The 23,272-nt window shown below is 35.9% G+C and overlaps 1 protein-coding gene across 1 annotated transcript; it reads left to right on the top strand.

Annotated features, from left to right (window-relative positions):
• The first annotated feature begins 1,535 nt into the window (after window positions 1–1,535).
• LOC125657902 (4-hydroxyphenylpyruvate dioxygenase-like protein) lies at window positions 1,536–19,999 on the top strand. The gene is made up of 5 exons (XM_048888817.2): window positions 1,536–2,410; window positions 2,720–2,877; window positions 8,259–8,410; window positions 14,985–15,109; window positions 19,734–19,999. Exons 1-5 carry the CDS (start codon window positions 1,755–1,757, stop codon window positions 19,894–19,896), a joined length of 1,254 nt encoding a protein of 417 aa, XP_048744774.1. The 5' UTR covers window positions 1,536–1,754; the 3' UTR covers window positions 19,897–19,999.
• Window positions 20,000–23,272: the final 3,273 nt, after the last annotated feature.

Here is a 23,272-nt window from a genome sequence, read left to right on the forward strand (position 1 = left end):
ATATTTGTGTAGCAATATTCCATTATCACCTGCATATGGTGTTTATATATCTCAATTGATTCGATATGCAAGAACTTGTTCTGGGTATAGTCAGTTTTTAAATCGAGGTAAGCTACTGACAAACAAGTTGATGGTACAGGGATTTCAACAGTCTCGATTGAAGTCAGCATTTCGCAAATTCTATGGTCGTTATAACGATCTAGTTCGTCAATACAACCTCACATTGGGTCAAATGCTGTCTGACGTGTTTCATACCGATTGTTAAGCCGTTCTCGGCACACTGATTTTGACTGCGGATAACTCCGTTTACCTGATCAGGATATAGGGCTCACGGCGGGTGTGACCGGTCAACAGGGGATGCTTACTCCTCCTAGGCACCTGATCCCACCTCTGGTGTGTCCAGGGGTCCGTGTTTGCCCAACTATCTATTTTGTATTGCTTGTAGGAGTTATGAGATTGATCACTGTTCGTTATCTTCACCTTGCATTAAAGAGAGTAGGAGAAAGGTGATCTCCTTGCTTAACCCCACGCGTGGCCACAAATTTTTCACTATATCTAGGTTCATCTTTACAGCAATATTTAATGTTTAAATACATGTGCTTTAATGGGATTGTAAAAAATTTCCACCTATGCCTTTTTTGGTATAGTTTGGATAACATAGAAGTTCTTTGGCGAAATCAACAAAACATGCATGCATGTTTTGTTTCTTATGTTTTAAATATTTGTTAATAAGAGTTTTTAAAATAAATATGTTATCTGATGTGCAATGATTCCTCCTGAATCCAAATTGGTTGTTGCTAAGTAGGTTATTTGTTTTTAAATATGAAATTAGTCTGTGCTGTGTGTAGATTAGCCCATTAAAAAGTTTACCCATACAGCTAGTAACACTTAATCCTCTATAGTTGGTTGGATTACATGGGTCCTCAGATCTATAAATGGGAGATATTTGTACTATGTTCCAGTTTTCGCGGGTATTTCCTCAGAGAGAAGAATTTTATTAAAAAGTTTTGTTACTACAGATAAAAGTATGTTTGAGCTACTTTTAATAAATTCATTAAGTATTAAATCTTGTCCTGGTGATTTGCCACATTTTAGATTTTTAATACCAAGTTTGACTTCACTGTATGTAAAAGGATAATCAAGGGGATAAAGGTTTAGTATATCAGAGTCTTGGAAAGTTCTACATCTTCATAGGCATTCGGAGAAAGTTAACTTCACAATATTGTCTAAATTCGGGGGGGGGGGGGGGGGGGGGGGGGGCATCCTTCACTACATGGGTTCAATTTATCAGTTCTTGAAAGCTTACAAATTACATGTAGCCTACATATGGTTGTCTGGCCATTCAGTATTGCTACTACAATTGCTTTTTTGTACCTATCTTTTACCTTAGGGGAGGGGGAGGAGTGAAAATTTGTCTTTATAACTAGAATTCAACATTTTTGCCGCTGTACACCAATTTATAGACGAATTTTGTAGATTCAAATAGTAAATTGTAATGATATTCTCTTGTTCGATAAATAATACTCGGGTTCGGCATTCCAAAATTTAACGGAGTTGTCAAAGTCAACATGTGTACCAGAATGCGATGCCGGGTGATTGTGTAACGCTACTTTAACAAAGTGCGTTGTAAAAAAAAAAAAATGTAAGGATGTTCACTTTTATTAATAACAAAGTAATGAAAGCTTTTAGCGAAATAGAAAACAAGTTTGTGCGGTGAATACTTCCACAGGCATTCACAAATTGCATGATTCGATATGGAAGTCGGATCTCTTCATCACATTGAATTAGGAGTTGCAGATGGAACTTCGGTCGTCGATTCATTCAAGAAGAAATATGGATTTCAATGTTTCGCTCAACGATGTCGTTCTTATTGTACACAGTGGGTACTTAAGTCAGGAAAAGCTACAATTGTGGTAACGGAGCCAAATTTAAAATGTCACCTTGAAAATACTAGTACATCTCGCTATGAAGTAAACATAACAGACAGCGACCCATTGTTTCATTGTTGGTGGATTCTTGATGGAAATAAACTTTTTGACGAGAATTCAGTATTTAATGTTGCTTTTAAAGTGACAGATTTACAACAAGTCGTCAACAATGTAGTGAAAGGGGGAGGAGAGGTGATTACATCACCCCAGTGTGTACAGGATGAGCATGGCAAAGTCGACGTGGCTGTAGTCAGGTCTTGTATTGGAAACGTCTTTCACACATTGTTAAGTTATGATGACTACTCTGGTGATTTTCTGCCGGGTTTTACCTCAATTAAGAACAATTTGGATGAATCAAACAAATGCTATGGCCTGGTGTCCCACATTGATCATATTGCTTTTGTGTGTAATCAGGGATCAACACCTCATATAGTTGAATGGTACAAGAAATGTTTCAGCATGAAAAGGTTTTTCATCAACAGGTATGAATATTCAAAATACTTACTATCAGAGTGTTTTCAGATTTGTGAAAACATTGATGTTATTATGTATTACAGTATATATAAAAACTTATTATGATAATTGATTGCTATATATATATATATATATATATATATATTTCATAGGGACATTAACCGAAGCTCTTACTTGTAGGAGTACATTACCAGTGTGCATCAATTCACTGCCAATATGTGTCAGAACATTCAACTTGTGTTGCTAATCTTTGGATTTGCTTTCTCTCCTTTAGCTCCCACATTAGTGAGATCTTTTTGTTTTTATTTTTACTTCAGCAATGAGGATGAAGATGAAGGATTTTTGATCAGCGATACAGGAATAGGTATGAGGATGAAAGCCATGGAATACTGGAAATGCTCGGAGACTGGACTTACCTCAGGCAGTAGTCAAGATTCCATTAGATTTGTCCTTGTAGAATCTCTAGAGAGTCAAGGTGAATCAAAAACTTATATGTTGCATTAAATATTAAAAAAATCAATGTAATTCACTTCACCATATACAAAGTCTGTTAGACTGTAACAGTCATGTGATGAAGTCGTTGAATCAAAGGGTGACTTCACTCCCCTGACTGAAAACCCTTGGCTAGTGAAGATGCATCTTCGCGAGCCAAGTTTCCAATTCACTTACTCTCATCTAGTAAGCAAATCAGACACTTGGCTTGCGAAGATGGGGGAGGGGGGTACATTGGGTCCACAATATCTTTTAAAATATCACAATAGATGAACAATAGCAGGGCAAAGGTGACTTATGTGAGCGATGTGGCCCATGGGCCTTTTGTTCGAACAGTCACGGCGTCAGGCATATTTGCTGTCTTCGAAACTGTGAACAATATATTAAAACAATATCATAAGCTAACAACACAAGTTTTGGTTCTTAATTGACACCTTGTATGAAAAGAAATCTATTGCATTTTTATTAGTGTTTATAACGAGTAAAAATTATTAAACAATCAAAGCTGAAATAACCCATGAAAGCTCGATAGCTTATTTCCAATGGGGTCCTTTGATGCACGGATGTTTGCGCTGGGGGGTAATTTATGTGGGAGGAAACCGGAGTACCCGGAGGAAACCCATGTGTCCAAGCAGGCGACTGCCATACCCTCTCACATACAACCACTGCCGATCATGGGGATCGAACTTGGGTCGCAGCGGGGAGAAGCGAGAGGACACCCTTAACCAATATTGTAAATTTCATGATCCTAGGGAGTAAGCGTTTGATTTCAGGGTGGAGCCAAAATTATAGTGATTATTTATATCTTTATAATTTAAAGGACTTCGTTAAGTTTGCTGATACAGTATAAAAACTAAATGCATATGTAGGAATAGCAGAAAAGGATGTAAATAAAAAAATTGGTGAATTTCACAACGCAAGGGTTTTGACTCTAGAATGGGTCTAAATTAGTCATGATATTGTTTAATGTTAATACATATATATGTAAAATGTATATTATATAATTTAAAGCCTTTCATCAGTTCATATGCACTTTTGAGGGCATTGAAGTTTTAAGAACACATCTTATGATCTTGTTTTATACTGTTGTTGGATATCAGAATTTAGCTTCGATATTCAGAACAGGATTTTTTTTTCTTCTAGATTTCATGGCCCTTGGGACTAGTGATACTTTTAGCTAGTACTTAGGTGACCGATAAGGCCTGTGGGTCTCTTGTTTTTCAAAAAACCAGATAATCAAACTTTTCTAAAATGGTAAATCTCATATATGTATAACAATAAAGTTTTTAAAAACATCTGCTAGAAACTAGTGTATGATTAGACAGGATATTTATACTAAAAATAGAAAGCATTATTTCTTCTCAACCTCAAGAAAACAGTAAAAAATGATGTTTATTTTTCACACAGCAAGAAACAAAATATACTAAATAACTGAGAATTGCCCAAATTTTATAGAGAATAATTTGAAGGTTTGAATGCAAAAAAGACCTTTTCTGTTATTTGTTGAAAATTGTTTTTGATAGTTGCTATGAATAAGATTAATGTCATTTTCATTATATTGCAATTTTCTTCTTTTCATTTTCTCTTTTTTTTAAGATTGGAAATCTTGTAAAATTGTTACATGTAAATCATGAATTAGATCATCAGCAAATTATCTCCCTTAGTTGCTTTAACCAGAATTTCAACCAATGAAATAAATTAGAATGTTCACATTACGTATTTTCTACCAATCACAAAGGAGAGGACGTGCATTGTCCGAAGACTGTAAAATACTTCAACTTATACATACCATTTCCCAAGGAAGTTTTGTGATGCATCATGCGTAAAAAAACACTTCAAAATAGGAAAACAGTCCATGTTTCTTATTTATAGCAATTACTTTTCTTATATATGATCAAAAATTTAATTTCTTATATAATGTTACACAATTAAAAAATGTTAATATTTGAACTGCTTGTCCCCTATCAGGACAAGTTCATTCATGGCATTAAATGGATGATTTCTTTTTAAAGATGTTTTTGGCATAAAGTCCTGGAGGAGTCAAGCAGAAATGCTTCTGCTTCCCACATTAGAAACTGGCTATGGAACAGTTTCAGATATTTCATTAATAGGCCTTCTTTATAATACAATAATAAGCCTAGTATTTTCTTAATTAGGTTCATATCATATAGCGATGCATGGCCAAGAAAGAATAAAGGGTTTACCTACAGGCATTGTAAAGAATAATTAACTCTTTAAAAAACTTTTAGTAAATGAACTGTTTCATACTGAAAATATTTCTTTTAGGATTCCCCCTCACCCTTAACAAAAGAACTTGGAGAAAACATTATTTTTATAATTGATAGTCATTTATGAATTGGATAAAGGGAGATTATTCTCTGGGGGAAAAAAGAACTCAGTATAAGATTAATTAATGCTTCTTCTCCAAAAAATTAACTCAGTGTTTATATCTCCTAGTTAATTCAAATGACAAAAAATGTCTGACGGACTTTTTCTCATGGAGTAACTTTAACAAACTAGTCAATGACCTATGCAGAGTACATTTTTACTCATTTTAAGTACATGAACTTATTACTTACAGTGACAGAAATTTGTTTAGTCATGCAGGCCATTTGGAAAGCTGTTACTTCTTTCATTCGCTAGCTGTGAATGTAACTGGGAGGTTCACTTTGCAGCATTGCGAAAAACTGTGAGGTGTTTTGTTACTTTGAATAAAGAGACAAGTATTAATGAAATATGCCTTCAATCGTTTAGATATCCCCAGGAAATTAGAATAATTGACAATATGACCATTTACTATAATATTGCTGTATAAACATATTATCTGTGAACGACAGGCGTGGGCCACATGTTTATGGCGTCTCCTTTCCCTTATTCTTTATACTTATAAGACAATTTAGCTTGTATCCATTTAATATGATATAGAGTTGTGACCATCTGTACCCAAGTGTACCCTGTGTAACCTGGCCTCTAAATCTAATTCAGGCTATACTGACTATTGCTTACTTTCATTTTCCATACGATTTGTATTGTACCCTTTCTGTAACTTTTCTACTAAAGAAATGGAGAGCATGTAACCTTGGGTAAAAAGTATCACCTAAAAACGGGTCAAATCCTTATTTTTTGCCATATCTTAGTCTATCTTACTAGCGGCGACTCATTGGCGGCCGGGTCAGTTCAGCAGACAGATGCGACAATGGTATTAATTGATGCTGTGATAGTGTTTTTTACATCTGTCTAAGGCGGGACATATTTATGGTATGGTGATTATATCCGTCTGTCTGTCCCGCGCTTTGTGTCAATTAAAGCTTATAGCTTAATGAATTAAGCTATATATATAACTAAATATAGAGATTGTGCTGGAAGAGAGTGGGTCAGGTGGGTCACACTTCCAAGTTAGGTCACTATGACCTAGCTTTGATTAAGATGATAAGGCCAAATATGTCAAAATCCTGTCCAACTCGTCAATGGACAATTATTTGGTCTAGAATCATCAAACTTGGGTAATGCTTAATAGGTAGAAATTAGGACACACCCAAAATCAAGGTCAATGTGACAAGGCCATAATTATGACATAACCCTAACTACAATTGTATGGACTTATGTAAATTTGAGTCCTAGAATCACCAAAATTTGTCAATTTGTGCATCGCATCTATAGGGGAATGTAAATTGCAGTTTAAAATCCGATCATTAAAACTTTTAAAGTGGTAATTAAGTATTTAAAAAATTATTGTGTTATAATGGAGGTAATCCCTACTTATGAAAGAGAACAATGCAGTAATTATCACATCAAGAAATACACACGTTTTCATAAAATGTATAGCTACATAACTATTAATATGAATAATTATTTTGTTATTAGGCCAATTCAACTGTCACTTAATTAGTAGATTATCATCCAGGGTCACAAAAAATTTAGGGCGGGGTGAAGGATTTTATTCTTTAATTTTTATTTCCAGAGAAAAAATAATTAATGGCAAAAGGCATCACACAAAGTGTTAATCAAGTTAACATTCAAAGAATCCTTGATAGAATTTCAATATATAAAACCAACATTCTGTGACTTTAATCATTCACTCATGTCACTGGGAAACAAGTTTGTTTGAAATCGTTATTTTTGCGAAAATAAAAAATTCGGGGTGGGTCTTTTTTGAGGGGCGGGTCCCTGAGGTGGGGATGATAATTAATCTATCAATTAATTTTAATTGGCCCTAACATGAATGCTATGCAGTATTGTCATGATTGTACTACTTTGCAAAGACTTATAATAACATGCACATCCCACAATAGATAGGGGAATTGTCTCATGGGAATATAATGGTCTAAACCATGGTGTTTCAAGGAGTTTGATTACTGCCAATTAAATTCTCTTCAATTGTTCAGTTGAGATTCCATTTGTCCATTGGGAGTAATGATCTAAGCCATGGTGTTTCAAAGAGTTCAGCTGGACATGCAAAAATTATTTGATAATTAAGGACTAAATTGTATTTGTCCAGTTAAAGATTAATTAATGCATATAATATAAGAAGACTGTGGGAATTCTTTGTACAACCCAAAATTGTTAGTAATTATATCATGTAAAAGAAATCTGTATACATGTAATAAAATGAACCATGTTTTGAAATTTATGTAGTTATTTGAACAATTGAATATATTGTTAAGGAGGAATACTACACCAGATAAATTTGAAATGGATGAAAAATGGAGGATATATGTACAACAATATTTTGGAATTGAAAACTTTCAAATTTACTTTATTTAGTCAAAAAATGCAGTTTTATTAGAAAGTAATTTGGAAAATAAATTAAAACTCCTGCTGGAATCGAACCCGCGATCTAGAGTTCAACATTCGACGCGCTAACCTACTGAGCTACTCAGCTAGGCAATGATATATTTGAAATAAATAGACAAATTTTGCAGATATATATATTTTCATCCATGTTTTGAAGGGAAGTCAGCCATTATAACAATTTAATGTAGAGTACCGTTAGGTTAACATGATTTTGTCCCCTGCACACGCATCTGTTTATGATAATCTTTAATAGTAAATTCAAACCCTATAGTGATATAATTGCCAGTGTGTAAAGACTAGGCCGGCCTGAGTTGTTGCAGTTCATACTCTCATGTATTTTCAAAAATGAACCGATTTTATTTCTTATATCCACCATGTTTGTACTCTCCACTTTCATGTCTATCGAAATTCCCAGCCATTAAAATAGATATGCTGTATTTTTTAAGAGCATGCATGCATTGTTCATGCATGACTGCATGTAATAAAGTTTTATTGTTACATGAACTTTACAAATTTCGTTTAATTATTTCATTTAAACAATTACGCATTATAAATTGGATCCACCTTCAGGAGCGAACCAGGTGGACATCTTCTTGGAGGATCACGGTGGCCCTGGAGTCCAGCACGTTGGATTGTACACCTCTGATATCATGACAGCTGTCTCCACTTTCAAGCAAAATGGGGTCCAGTTTGTGGAGCCACCACCAGCATACTACACCGATGTAAGAAATTCAGACTCATGATGTATTTTGCAAGTAGGGTAATATACAGAATTTTAAAAACACATTGTCACGAGCCACAGTTTCATGTTCGATCTTCTCTGTGGAAACGAAATGCACAAAATATGTACAGTGTCACCTCAGTATATTGCCACCCATTTTATCACCACCCCTCATACTGATAAATGAATAGAACGGATTTCCGTACACGCTGAAAAACCTGATATGATGCGAAACACGCCTATTGTTATCCGTTTTCAGGTACAAAAGGTCAAATTACCGGTATAATCCCCCGATAACAATGTCAATAACCAGGGATCAGAAGCCATTATTATACCTTGGTCTGTCAGATCATTCATGACAAATATACATTATAGGTAGATTGAATGAAATCATTTTAGAATTGTTTCTGAAATCGTCCAGAAGAATTGCCATGAGTAAACAAAAGAGAAATGAAATGACTGTAGCTGCTGTAAATTGTACCATGTCATGATGTGATTTGTGTGTGAAGTCGTATTTCTGTGTTCCTGAAAAAAGTTGCAGATTACATGTATTCAGTCATCGTAGAACCTACCATGACACAAATGAAACGGTTGTACATATACTTAAATGTGTGTTTTACAAATGTACAAGTGCAGAACATCCCACTATCTAATGAAGTTTTAAGAACTAAAGTAAATCAATTTCTTGCATTTACATATCTTGTCATACCGTATCTACTCGCCTATAAGTCGGATGTTTGGGAGTTAAATTTTGGTCCAAAACTCTATGTCCGACTAATAGGCATGTCCTGAGATTAGTATTTTTATGGATGGCGTAATGTATAGCCTAACATCTTTAAACAACAAAAACGTGGACGAAATAAACAAAATAGTAAGAGTTTAATTTGCTGTCAGAGAATTAAAAGTGAAATATCGATGTCATATCCCAAACATTATTGGAACATGGATAAATGCATAAGAGTATTGATATGAAATTGATTTGTTTGGGAAAAAATATTAAATATCGGCGCATTTCTCAAAATATTATTTGAAACACAGGTAAAAACATTAGAGCATTGCTTTGAAATTGTCAACCGATTCTACTAATGGCAATTCCCTCCAACCTAAAAACTATACAACCGACTTATAGGCGAATTGACCTATAGGTGAGTATATATGGTATGTGGATGAAGCAACTTACAGGCAAGTATATACAGTGTGTGGATGAATTGACTTATAGGCGAGTATATATGGTATGTGGATGAATCGACTTACAGGCGAGTATATACGGTATGTGGATGACAATAAAAGGACAATAATTCATTAATTGGTCATCCACTTTTTTTCAATTCTTTATAATGGCACCCTTGAAATTACCGGTACACCAAAATAGGCTGTCGATATAATGAGGTGGTCGACACTGCAGATCATTCACATAGGTAGAAGCTGAAAGATAGTAGTCAACTAGTAGTACATTGTATTTTCAAATTTCTTCTACTAAATAGAAAAAAATGCAATCAACAGATTTTTCTCTTGCCATCTGTGTTGTAAATGAAGTACTATGTGTATTTACAACATGTGACCTAATCACTTACAGGTATACATGCCGTATTAATTAAACGGTAAAACAGTATTTTTTCGTTGTTGGAAACCAGAGTAAAATGTTGTCAGTATGATAAACTATAGGTAAAATGATATCTGAAAATTTCAACAATTCATTAACTGGTATTAATGAAGTACTTATCTATATTTAATTAGTCAATGCAAGGGCAATACTGTGATTTTCTTATGCACATTTATGAAGGATTGACATTTATGGTGGATGTGCGCAAGCATGCGGGAAAATTATTATTAGAAACATCACAGAGGAAGACGAATTCATTTATAATATGTAGTTGTATTTAAAGACAAGAGCTTCCCAAGGCAGGACATATCCCCTAGCAATTAGTGTCTAGAAGCTTTTTCTATCAAGTCCAGAAGTGACCTTGATCTTTAGACCTCAGAATCAATAAGGTTCTTCCTCTCTTAATAATCATTGTAGCAGAGCATGACCCGTAGATTGTCTACAAGCATTTTAGCTCACCTGAGCTAAAAGCTCTAGTGAGCTTAGCCATTTCTGATCACCTGTTGTTCGTCGTCTGTCTGTAAACTTTTCATACTTTCAATTTTTTTCTCCAGAACCACTAAGCCAATTTCAACCAAACTTGGTACAAGTCATCCTTGGGTGAAGGGGATTCAAATTTATTCTAAGGAAGGACCATGCCCCTTTTGCAAAGGGGAGATAATCACAAAAATTCAAAAATAGGGTGGGGTCATTTAAAAATCTTCTTCTCAAGAACCAATGGGCCAGAAGAGCTGACATTTACATGAAAGCCTCCAGACATAGTGCAGATTCAAGTTTGTAAAAATCATGACCCCCAGGAGTAGGATGGGGCCACAATAGGGGATCAAAGTTTTACGTTCAATTATATAGGGAAAATATTTAAAATCTTCTCAAGAACCACAACCGTTGCGGTGGTCTAGAGGTTAGAGGATTCGCCCCACATGTGGAAGGGCAGGGTTCCAATCCCGGCCACAACAGACCTCAGTCATTAAACAGGTAGTGATAGTTCCATTGCCAAACGCTCGTCATCAGGTGTGAATGTCATGGGTACTTGGAGATGACCTTAAAAACGGATGTCCTGTGCCACAGTAGGTGTGGCATGCTAAAGAACCCTCACTTCTCAATTACCATAAGCGCCGAGCAAATAAGGCCTAAATTTGAAACCCTTCACCGGCAATGGTGACGTCTCCATATGAGTGAAAAATTCTAGAGAGAGACGTTAAACAATATACAATCAATCAATCATCCTAAGAACCACTGGGCTAGGAAAGGACAAATTTACATGAAAGCTTTCTGACATAGTTCAGATTCAAGTTTGTTCAAATCATGACCCCCGGGGGTAGGATGCCCAGGGCCATTACACTGGATCTAAATTTTACATACAAATATATAGGGAAAACCTTTAAAAGTCTTCTTCTCAAGAACCAATGGGCTAGGAAAGTACTAATTGACATGAAAGCTTTCTGACATAGTGAGATTTAAGTTTGTTAAAATCATGGCCCCTGGGGGTAGGATGGGGCCACAATAGGGGGTCAAAGTTTTACATGCAAATATATAGGGAAAATCTTTAAAAATCTCAAGAACCATTTGGCCAAAGAAGTTTACATTTACATGAAAGCTTCCTGTCATAGTGCAGATTCAAGTTTGTAAAGCTCATGGCCCCCGGGAGTAGGTTGGGGCCACGATAGGGATCAAAGTTTTACATGCGAATATGTAGGGAAAATCTTTAGATTATGGGCCAAGGTGACTCAGGTGAGTGATGTGGCCCATGGGCCTCTTGTTCTATGAAATAATGTAGTGACCTTGACCTTTTGACATCAAACTCAATAGGGTTCTTTCTCTCTTGCTAACAAAGTGAGAGGTCAGTCTGTGAAGTATCAAATCAGTCATCAACAATGTGGCCTGTAGAGTGTCTACAAGCTCAGTGTTACACACACACACAAACCGTGGCCTGTAGAGTGTCTACAAGCTCAGTGTTACACACACAAACCGTGGTCTGTAGAGTGTCTCTCAGTGTTACATACACACACACAAACCGTGGCCTGTAGAGTGTCTACAAGCTCAGTGTTACACACACACAAACCGTGGTCTGTAGAGTGTCTACAAGCTCAGTATTACACACACACACAAACCGTGGTCTGTAGAGTGTCTACAAGCTCAGTGTTACATACACACACAAACCGTGGTCTGTAGAGTGTCTACAAGCTCAGTATTACACACACACAAACCGTGGTCTGTAGAATGTCTACAAGCTCAGTGTTACATACACACACAAACCGTGGTCTGTAGAGTGTCTACAAGCTCAGTATTACACACACAAACCGTGGTCTGTAGAGTGCCTACAAGCTCAGTGTTACATACACACACAAACCGTGGTCTGTAGAGTGCACAGTCTACAAGCTCAGTGTTACACACACACAAACCATGGTCTGTAGAGTGTCTACAAGCTCAATGTTACATACACACAAACCGTGGTCTGTAGAGTGTCTACAAGCTCAGTATTACACACACACACACAAACCGTGGTCTGTAGAGTGCCTACAACCTCAGTGTTACATACACACACAAACCGTGGTCTGTAGAGTGTCTACAAGCTCAGTGTTACACACACACACACAAACCGTGGTCTGTAGAGTGTCTACAAGCTCAGTATTACACACACACACAAACCGTGGTCTGTAGAGTGTCTACAAGCTCAGTATTACACACACACACAAACAGGCCTGCTTCTATATCCCCTTTCACAATGATTTGTGAGGTAGGGGATAATGATTTCATGTTAATTATGAAATTGAACTCTCATGAAAGTAGCTTTTCCTAACCTGTTGATTGTGTGACTGTCTTTAATGGCGGAACATGTTCCGCCAATAGCCTGCAAGTCGTCCACACTTTCATGCCGCCCTAATTGTTTACTTTTTGAGTTCATCTTGCGACGTCACATGATCATAAATACTTTGAAATGGGGTATTTAATTATTATCCAACACTGAGAATGAATAGATAAATGGGATATAAGCTTGATAATTTTTTTATTTTAATTGTATTACAATATGTACTTGCATTAAGTATATAAGTTATATAGATGGATAAAAAACAAAACAAACCATATACTTTTATTCCTATGTTATCCAATGAATACGACATATATAGCTTTAATCATAGCGTGTGGATTAAGATTCAGGAACTCTTTCGTGCAATGATTTTATTGATCTGTTACTTAAAATCATCAATGTGTATTATGGTGAAAACACATTCCAATAATCTTAACCTGTCCACAAGTTTCTTTGTTGAATTCCAAGATCAATAGTTGCATATTTGACTTCACAAATTAAGTACCGGTAACCTTCTTTGACTTGTCAAGATTTCAAAATGGCATGCATGTACGCTTCAACCGCTATATGATTTTTCTACTGTAAACTGATGAAAGTAGAAATTGTTGGTTTCAATTGAGAAAATGTAAATATACAAGCATTGATTGATCATATTTTGAAATACATGGTGCTGGTAATCCCATTGTGGTACAGGTATAATTCAATTTGTACATCGCTGACAACTTTGGGATTATAGCACCATATTTTTATATCCCAAGATCGAAGACATATTGTTTTTGTCCTGTCTGTCATTCTGTAATTCTGCCATTCTGTCTGAAACTTTAACCTTGCTAATAACTTTTGAACAGTAAATGCTAGAGCTTTTATATTTCACATGAGTATTCCTTGTGACAAGACCTTTCCATGGGTACCAAAAGTTTTGATCCTTTGACCTTGAAGTTTGACCTACTTTTTGAAAACTTTAACCTTGCTAATAACTGATATTTCACATGAGCATTTCTTGTGACAAGACCTTTCCGTGGGTACCAACATTTTTTATTCTGTGACCTAGCTTGGAGTTTGACCTACTTTTCGAAACTTTAACCTTGCTAGTAACTTTTGAACAGTATTAAAGTGCTAGAGCTTTGATATTTCACATGAATATTCCTTGTGACAAGACCTTTCCGTGGGTACCTATCCTTTTGACCTTGACATTTGACCTACTTTTAAAAAATTTGACATTGGTCATAACTTCTAAATGGTAAATATTAGAGCTTTCATATTGCCATCTTTGGAATTGGCCATTTGTGTTTCACAAACACATCTTGTTTCAAAATATTATAAATCATCTTCATGTATGCAGGAAATGTCTGCCAGTTGGTTGTTTACAGGTACATGTATGCGGAAGCGTGGGGATAATTTGCTTCCTCAGCAAACCAGAAATTAACCCCACGATTCCTGTCCATTGTTTTTCCACAACCCTCAATGGATACACACAACCAAGACATATTCATTTTTTATGTAACATATTCATATTTTGTGATAGAACGTTTATCAAGTATAAAATTAAGTCACTTGCACATCGCTGTACCTTAATCATCAAGAAACGAAAACAATGAAATAGCGAAGATTTTGATGGACAGCAAAATTGGTGAATGTAAAATATTATTAATGGTGTTCTTGGTGTACGTGAATTGACCTTGGTCAGTGGCATGAGGCCAAAATAAAATATATGTACATTTCCTATTTTGCTCCCCCAAAAATTAGGTAGGGTAGGGTAGGTAAAACATTTGTTTGAAATCTTGGTTTTTGATACCCTTTCAACACAGGTCTATATACATTACAAATATTTTTCACACATTTTGAAGATCAATAGTAGTTGAAATATAAATCAGAGAAACTCGAATGCAAAAAGATAAAAAAAATTCCAAATTCAGGGTTATTTTCTTTTATATACATGTATATATCATCAATAGAATATTTTTAGGTTTGCAGCCAAAATTAAGGTAGGTAGGGTCAGGAAACCAGAAACACACATATATTTCATTTTGGCCTAAATCTAGATAGTTTATTAAAATATACATTTGTTTATTTACTGACAGATTTTTTTCTACAAAGCCATGCATTATTGAGTTTAAGGAACAGATTGATATAAAGGTATTTTTACCTTCTGCTAACTTGCAGGATTTAAAGGTGTCTGAGATGGGGAAGGTGGGATTTCATGTGGAGGATCTGAAACATAATGGTGTGTTACTGGACACTGAGGCAGATGCTGATCAAGATGCCGAAAACCAGTGTGAAGCCAATAGGTAATTTACTAATACAGGGATGTTTAGTAGATCTGTCAGGAGCACGCAATACATGTATCAGCACATTATATTCAGGTTCAAAACAACTTGATTATATTCATGATATTGAATTCCAAGTGCTCGGTAAACATTATCATGTATTTGCATAACTCTGATAAGATCTCCAATGATTGGAATTGTAATCAGTTTTGTATTACCATATTATGATATTATTTTCCATGATTTTTCATTAATGAACTATATTTTTAGCTCACCTGGGGCGCGTTATACAAAAGAACTTACGACTTACGGCCAACTTTGCATACTGGAATTTTCCAGTTTATTGTAAGATCATTCGCTCCAAATGCAAATTTTTTTTAAAAATGTTGAAAATGAAGCCTCAGAAAAGTTTTACTTCATTCAAAGTAATAACTATATGTAATACAATTTAAGACTTGCGACTTTGTCATAAGTTGTTTTGTAAAACGGGCCCCAGTGCTCTACTGATCGAGCTAAAGGGTTCCCCCCACTAACACGACAGTCCAGTGCTCTACTGATCGAGCTAAAGGGTTCCCCCCACTAACACGACTGTCCAGTACTCTACTGATCGAGCTAAAGGGTTCCCCCCACTAACACGACAGTCCAGTGCTCTACTGATCGAGCTAAAGGTTTAACCCACTAGCCAGAGCTAGTAGGAAGGTCATGTATCTAACACTTCCACATTGTAATAAGGCTATGTATCTAACATTGCCATATTAATAGTACATATTCTATTGTATGTACTATAATACTGCATCCTATTGGACATCCTTGGTCAGTCTTGCTTTTAGTACTAAGAAGTGAGACCAGCCATGGGTTTCCTATGATGAGTAGCTCTCTAAACCAATCCATGGAAAAAGGAATTTTGCAATTTGAGTAGAGGCATTCTTGCGTCTGCAATATTGGCATGAGTAAGAAATATGAGTTTTAAAGACCCAATTTTAAGTTAACACCCCCAAATTTTACCTGTATTACGATCAATGGTAAGCCGCCTGTCAATCTAACATTTAATGATAGATCTCAGGTTGAGTGACATCTGTAGAGACTGTGGTCTGTAGCTACCCCAGAGAGGTGTTTTGATAACAATAACAGCCAATATTTACTGGCATTCTTTAGATCTCCAGGAAGCCCAGTAGACCAGAGTTTTGATAGCATTGACCTGTCCACAACAGCTATTTTCTGGTAATTCAAATTTTTGAAAAAGGCCCCCTCACTAGGAACAACTTGCAATTGTATTTTTTATTCTCCTTATAAATTACACATTCAGAAATCAAAACAATAATTTGCACAATAATTTCTAAAACTTATAGAAATAATTTCTATTAATAATTTATGATTGCTTTATATTTATAAAAAGAAACTATTCATTGAGCCAATGAATGGGAGTAAGATAGAGAGAAAGAAGGGGGGTATAGACTGTGTGTCAGCTGTTAGGGATTACCACCAATATACAAACACTATGGCCACTGAACCCTGAGACACTTCCTGTTTATATGAAAAGTATGCACAACACCCTGATCTCTCGGCCAGACAAATTGCAATTGGTTGTCGTCCTTTTGATAACTACCAGTCCAATTCAATTTTCAGATTTGGTATTTGGGACAAGGGGTACATAAATTGTAAATTTCAGGACTCCTGCACCCCTGGGACCTTAGGGGTAGGGTAAAACTGTCCAAATTGGCCAATTTTCAAAATTCTTCTTTTCAAGAACCGCACTCGTACAAGTAAAACTAAATGCATAGTGATGTAGAGAAGGAAGGCCTCTACCAAAATTGTAAATTTCATGATCCCCGGGGTAGGGGTTCTGACCCCCAGGGTGGGGCCCAACTTGGAATATAGTGTTGATGTGTAAAACACTTAAATAACATCTCCTTTAGCGGTATTGATACTAAATTGAAATTAAATGAATATCTAGTAGGTAGTCCTTTACTAAAATTGTAAATTTGATGATCCCAGGGGTTGGGGTTGTGGTATTAGGGTGAGGCCAAAATGGTGAGTTATTAAATGTGTGAACAATAGAAATTTTTAACTTCTTGATAATTATCCTTCCAGTTCTTTTCAGATTTGATATGAAGCATCTTTGGAAAAAGGGGGACATAAATTGTAAATTTCAGGATTCCTGCACCCCTGGGGCCTTAGAAAAAACTGCCCAAAATTGACCAATTTTCCAAAATCTTCTTCTCTACAACCGCATGTTTAAGAAAAACTAAATGCATTGTGATGTAAAGCAGGAAGGCCTCTACCAAAATTGTAAATTTCATGATTCCCTTGGTAGGGGTTCTGACCCCAGGGTGGGGCCAAACTTGGTATATAGTGTTTATGTGTAAAACACTTAAATAACATCTTTAGTGTTATTGATACCTATGCCTCGTTCACACGGATGCGCATTAAATTTTACTTCGCAAAGTAAACTAATTCGCATTAAATTTGTATGCATCTCTAAATTAAAGGGTGTGTGAAATGAATTAATGGATAGACTATATTATTAAAAATTATTTTTATAGATATTTTAATGAATATTGGGTAGATACAGAATTCGCTGCCTATTGTTGTGACGTAATTTTTAATCACTAATACGTGTTACTATGACGTCATATAATATAAAAAGAATTTAACAATGAGTGGCATATTTGTTTTAAAAATGTAAAAAAGAAAATCATATTAGGCCTATAACTATTTTAAAACATTTTTGTCTTATCTAAAAGCAATTCCTTCAATATGTATTACATGTACTCAGTATGCCTATGCAGAGCACATATTTACATCTGACATTATCCAATGACATGCTGTTTGTACATGTTTATTTTAGTGAATAGATTATTATCATTTTGATTAGTTTTTCGCACAAAACTAACACTAGTCTAATATATATAGCTGACCATGGGTATGATGCATGTGACCCAAATTTACCATTACGCATGCGTGTACATTTAATGCGAATTAGCTTCGCTTTGCGTTCACACGGAGCTAATGCAAAATAAATTTAATTTGCATTAAATCACGATGTAAATTTTAATTCGAAGTAAACTAATGCGCATTAAAATCTCCCGTGTGAACGCGGTTCAGATTTAATTCGCATTAACTTACGTTTAATGCGAATCAAATTCTTTGTGTGAACGAGGAATAAATTGAAACTAAATGGATATTTAAAAAGAGCAGGTAATCTTTTTCCAAAATTGTAAATTTTTTGATCCCTGGGGTAGGGTTCTGACCCCAGGGTGGGGCCAAACTTAGTATATAGTATTTATGTGTAAGTTTGCTCATACTGTATTCATGTAAATCTAAATGCATACTTAGGAATAGCAGAAAAGGATGTATTAAAATGGCAAATTTCACAACCCAGGGTTTTGACTCTATAGGATGGGTCCAGATTAATTATATTTTTTAATGTTAATTAATACACCTATTATATTGTGTAAAGCCTTTCATCAGTGTATGCATTTTTGAGGGCATTGAAGTTTTAAGAAAATATCTTGTTTTATACTGTTGCTGAACATTAGAATTTAGCTTAGATATTCAGAACAGGAATTTTTTCTACATTTCATAGTCCTTGGGAATAGTGATACTTTTTCACTAGTATTCAGGTGACTGATAAGGCCTGTGGGCCTCTTGTAATATATTGTAACAACCTGGAAAACACAAATAAGCATATACATATATATATATATATATATATATATATATATATAAATATATATATATATCTCCAAATTGTTTTTAAAAAAATCACAGTTTCTGGTATAAGATATTAAAAGAAATAGAATAAACAGTATACAAAGTTAAAATTTTAACGCAAGCGCTTTCATTTTATAATCCTCAAGCATTACATTTGAAAAAATGCAACGCCTGAGGATTATAAAATGAAAGCGCTTGTGTTAAAATTTTAACTTTGTGTACCGTTTATTCTATTTCTTTTAATATATATATATATATATGTGTGTAAAATATAAAGCACTGAAAATGACACTTTGGATGTTGAGTGTTGTTGGATTTTAGTGATATATATATACACACCATTTATAAATTTCTTGGAAGCAATACAAAACATCAATATTTTGTATTGATGAGTTGTATCAACCACATCTATATACTTGTATCAATGAATTTTTACAGCTTAGAATTTTCACACTTGATTGCAGTATTTCTATTTCCAGATACTGTTATACTAAGTATTTAGTACATGTACTTATTTCAGATACTGTTATACTAAGTATTTAGTACATGTACTTATTTCAGATACTGTTATACTAAGTATTTAGTACATGTACTTATTTCAGATACCGTTATACTAAGTATTAGTACATGTACTTATTTCAGATACCGTTATACTAAGTATTTAGTATATGTACTTATTTCAGATACCGTTATACTAAGTATTAGTACATGTACTTATTTCAGATACCGTTATACGAAGTATTCAGTACATGTACAATGTACTTATTTCAGATACCGTTATACTAAGTACATGTACTTATTCCAGATACCGTTATACTAAGTATTTTGTACATGTACTTATTTCAGATACCGTTATACTAAGTATTTAATTAGTACATGTACTTATTTCAGATACCGTTATACTAAGTATTAGTATATGTACTTATTTCAGATACCTACTACAGAAATTCACCAAACCAATATTCAGTAAAAGGACATTTTTTCTGGAATTTATACAAAGAGTGGGTGCACAAGGGTTTGGTGCCGGGAATATCACGGCCTTGTGGAGGGCGGTTCAAGCTTATCTGACTGAGGATACCATCAGCAGCTCCTGATGTAGTGAGGATTAGAAAACAAACATTTCCCCCCTATGGATCTTTATGATTTTTTATGCCTTTTGAAATATGCACAAATGATTAAATTATTCACAAATTTTAACTTGGTATCTTATATTTATAGGAGGCTGAGAAAGTTATAGATTGATATAAGGTCTGCCGGGGTAATAATGCATTGGAAAGCGCTTTGAGCAGCATATGCTGGAAAAAGCGCTATATTAAAAACCAATTATTATTATTATTATTTGATCTTTGTAACAAGGGCTCTAAATAAAATGTTTTTACAAAGATATACTAGCATTTTTAGGATATGTCACTGTGGTACAAGTATTGTAAGATATATGTTAATTATTGGAGTAAAGGTATTGCAAGATATGCCACTGAGGTACAAATATTGTAAGATATATTTATTGGGGAACAAGCATTGAAGAATATGTCATTTGGGTAGATTGATTGATGATTAATTATGGTTTTATGCCATTTTGGCAATGTTTCAGCCATTTAATGGCAGGTAGAAGCATTATAGGACATGTCATTAAGGTTGAAATATTGTAGCCTAGTTGGTATATGTCACTGGGGTTGAAATATTGTAGCCTAGTTAGTAATTCTGTCACTGGGGAGCAGACATTTTAGAATGTCACTGGGGTTCAAGCATTATAGATATGTCATGTGGGTGCTAACAGTTGTAGGGTGTGTCAGAGGGGTAGTATCATTTGTAACGGGTACAGGCATGGACACAGGTGTCACTGGGGATACGTAATAGCTAAATGGGTGTAGCAGGTACAGTCCATGGGGAGCTACAGTTGTCACACTCAGTCCTTTGTTCTTAGACTCCTCTAAAGCCTATCTAGTAGATGTATGGTTATAGGTTTTACCAATGAGCTTGACCAAATGATCTTGGTCATAAGCAACCTTGACACTAAGTATAATGTCTCTCCAACACAATGTTATCAATACTAGTGACCTTGACTTTCATTACATGACACTGGTTCAGGGTCAAAATATACTGCCTTGACATAAGCAACTTTTGTGTCAAGTATGATAGTCTAAATATATCTCCATTGCAAAGTTGTGGCCCAGGACAAATGTTTCTAACATCAGTAAGCTGGATATAGACTAGATGAACTTGAGTATGGGTATAATGCACATTGTCCATATAAGCAACCTTATGCAAACAAACTGCTGATATCTCTTAAATACAAAGCTGTGATGTGTTCAAACATTTCCAATGACCTTGGCATAGGGCTAAGACACATTGCCTGACCACAAACAACCTTTGTCACAAGTATGGGCATCTAATGTGTTTTTATTATACAATGTGGGATTGAAGGTTAGAAGGCTGACATGGTGATTTCTAAATGAAAGGTGAAGATAACGAACGGTGATCAATCTCATAACACCTATACTATAAGGAATACAAATTAGAGAGTTGGCCCCTGGATATGCTCAAGATACAGGGGAACAGCTCGCCCTCTTGACGGCAGGCCGCAGAGTGATGTCCAAGTTGGTCTGGACAAGTTGGAGGTTCCTTCTGCTACCTCGGAGACATGCTTTCCGCAGCTGATGGCTGTGACCTTGCGACCACTACACATGTGAAGACCGCATGGAAGAAGTTCAAGGAGCTGCTACCGGTCCTGACATCACTTCACCTGTTGTACAAGACCCGTGGTCGAGTGTATAATACTTGTGTACGGAACGCTATGCTCCATGCCAGTGAGACCTGGGCACTGACCAAGCCAAATCTTCAGGGCCATGATAAGACAGATCTGCAATATCAAGCCTGAAGATATGGCCACTGTAGGTTCAATCGAATTGCTGGGGCGGCTTGGCATCGATGACCTCGACCTCATCTTAAGGGAAAGGAGACTCCGCTGGTATGGCCACATTGTCAGACCCAGCAGTGCAGTCAAGTGCACTCTCAATATACAAGTTCCTGGTAGGCGTAGAGTTGTGTGGCCAATCTGTCATGGAGAGAGCTGACGGAGAAAGATGGAAGGGAATGGAAGCTCTCTACTGCTGACCCTCATGACTAGAAAAAATGGAGATCTGAGGGGAGATCTGCGATGCGTGCAGCTAGCCAGATACCTGGAAGGGGGCCCACTAGTGTGGACAATACCCGTAATTCTGCACGGAAATAAAAAGGAACCGACAACAACAACAAACATATCATCCTAACAATGCACCCAGTTGTTTGGATGTTTACAAGTAAAGAAGATATTTTAAGACATAATGCAGTTTTAGGCATATATAGCCCTGGCCCTCAGCCACCTGACCCAGAGGTGACAAGTTTCACAGTTTTGGTAGTTTTCCATGCTTATTAAAGAGAATTCAGCACTCAGTTTGTCTCCTACATTATATAGTCACTCTCCTGCAGCTCTGCCAAAACATTTCTCCTTCTGGTGTCCAGTGAAATTTGCCAGACTTTCTCTATCCCGTGGTATCCAGCGAGATATGTCAGGCTTCCTCTTTGCTGTGGTATCCAGTGAGATATGCCAGACTTCCTCTATCCTGCGAGATTTGCCAGGCTTCCTCTTTGCTGTGGTGTCCAGTGAAATATGTCAGACTTCCTCCATCCCGAGATTTGCCAGGCTTCCTCTTCCCTGTGGTATCTAGTGATATCTGCCAGACTTCCTCATCCTGTGATGTCCAGTGAGGTTTGCCAGGCTATTTTTGCCTGTGGTGTCTGCCAGACCTCCTCTTTCCTGTGATGTCAAGTTCAGAGCAATTTTCAAGTGTTCTGCAATTTTTAAAATAGCATTCTTAACACATGACCTTTAAAGCCATCTGCAGCAGCATTATTTCATTGGCTTATCTTTAACATCTTATCTGCTACTTATTCAGGAGTACAGAAGATTTTCTATGATGTATACTTTGAAGTTTCTCTCTATGAACTACAAGTGTTTTTCCCTGGAGCCTGAACATCTGACCCTGGGGCATTGAATTTTACAAGTTTGGTAGACCCATTATAACTATGCACACATTGAAGATAAAATGCATTTTATCCATGACCTCTTTAACCCAGCCGTGGGACCTGAACCCCTATAGCAATGAATTACAAAAGTTGGGTAGAGATTTCTATGCTTGTGATTCATTTAACTATAAACACAATTTGTCAGCTATATGTTTAAAAGTAAATAGGTTTTCCCATAGGTGACTCTGGCCTTTCAACATCATTAGGGTCTAAAAGGAGGCAGTGGCTATCTGTTCACTTTTCCTTCAAGATGCCACAATTAACCAATTTTGGGAACAAATGGTCAAACAATTTTCAATGAAAAGTTGTAAATGAACATAGTTGAAGATGGATAGAGGCATGGGCACAGATAGCAATAGGTCACAGAGTTGATCCAATAAAACATTTTGAACATTCAGTACTTCT

This window comes from Ostrea edulis, chromosome 9 (genome assembly GCF_947568905.1).
Source record: "Ostrea edulis chromosome 9, xbOstEdul1.1, whole genome shotgun sequence".
Classification (NCBI taxonomy): domain Eukaryota; kingdom Metazoa; phylum Mollusca; class Bivalvia; order Ostreida; family Ostreidae; genus Ostrea; species Ostrea edulis.

What these genes read in the sequence shown, in the direction of transcription:
- LOC125657902 (XM_048888817.2), top strand. Translation starts at nt 1,755, where the DNA reads ATGGAAGTCGGATCTCTTCATCACATTGAATTAGGAGTTGCAGATGGA. An exon ending in CACCAGCATACTACACCGAT is followed by an intron (nt 8,411 to 14,984) that starts GTAAGAAATTCA and finishes GCTAACTTGCAG; the next exon opens with GATTTAAAGGTGTCTGAGAT. An exon ending in AACCAGTGTGAAGCCAATAG is followed by an intron (nt 15,110 to 19,733) that starts GTAATTTACTAA and finishes TACTTATTTCAG; the next exon opens with ATACCTACTACAGAAATTCA.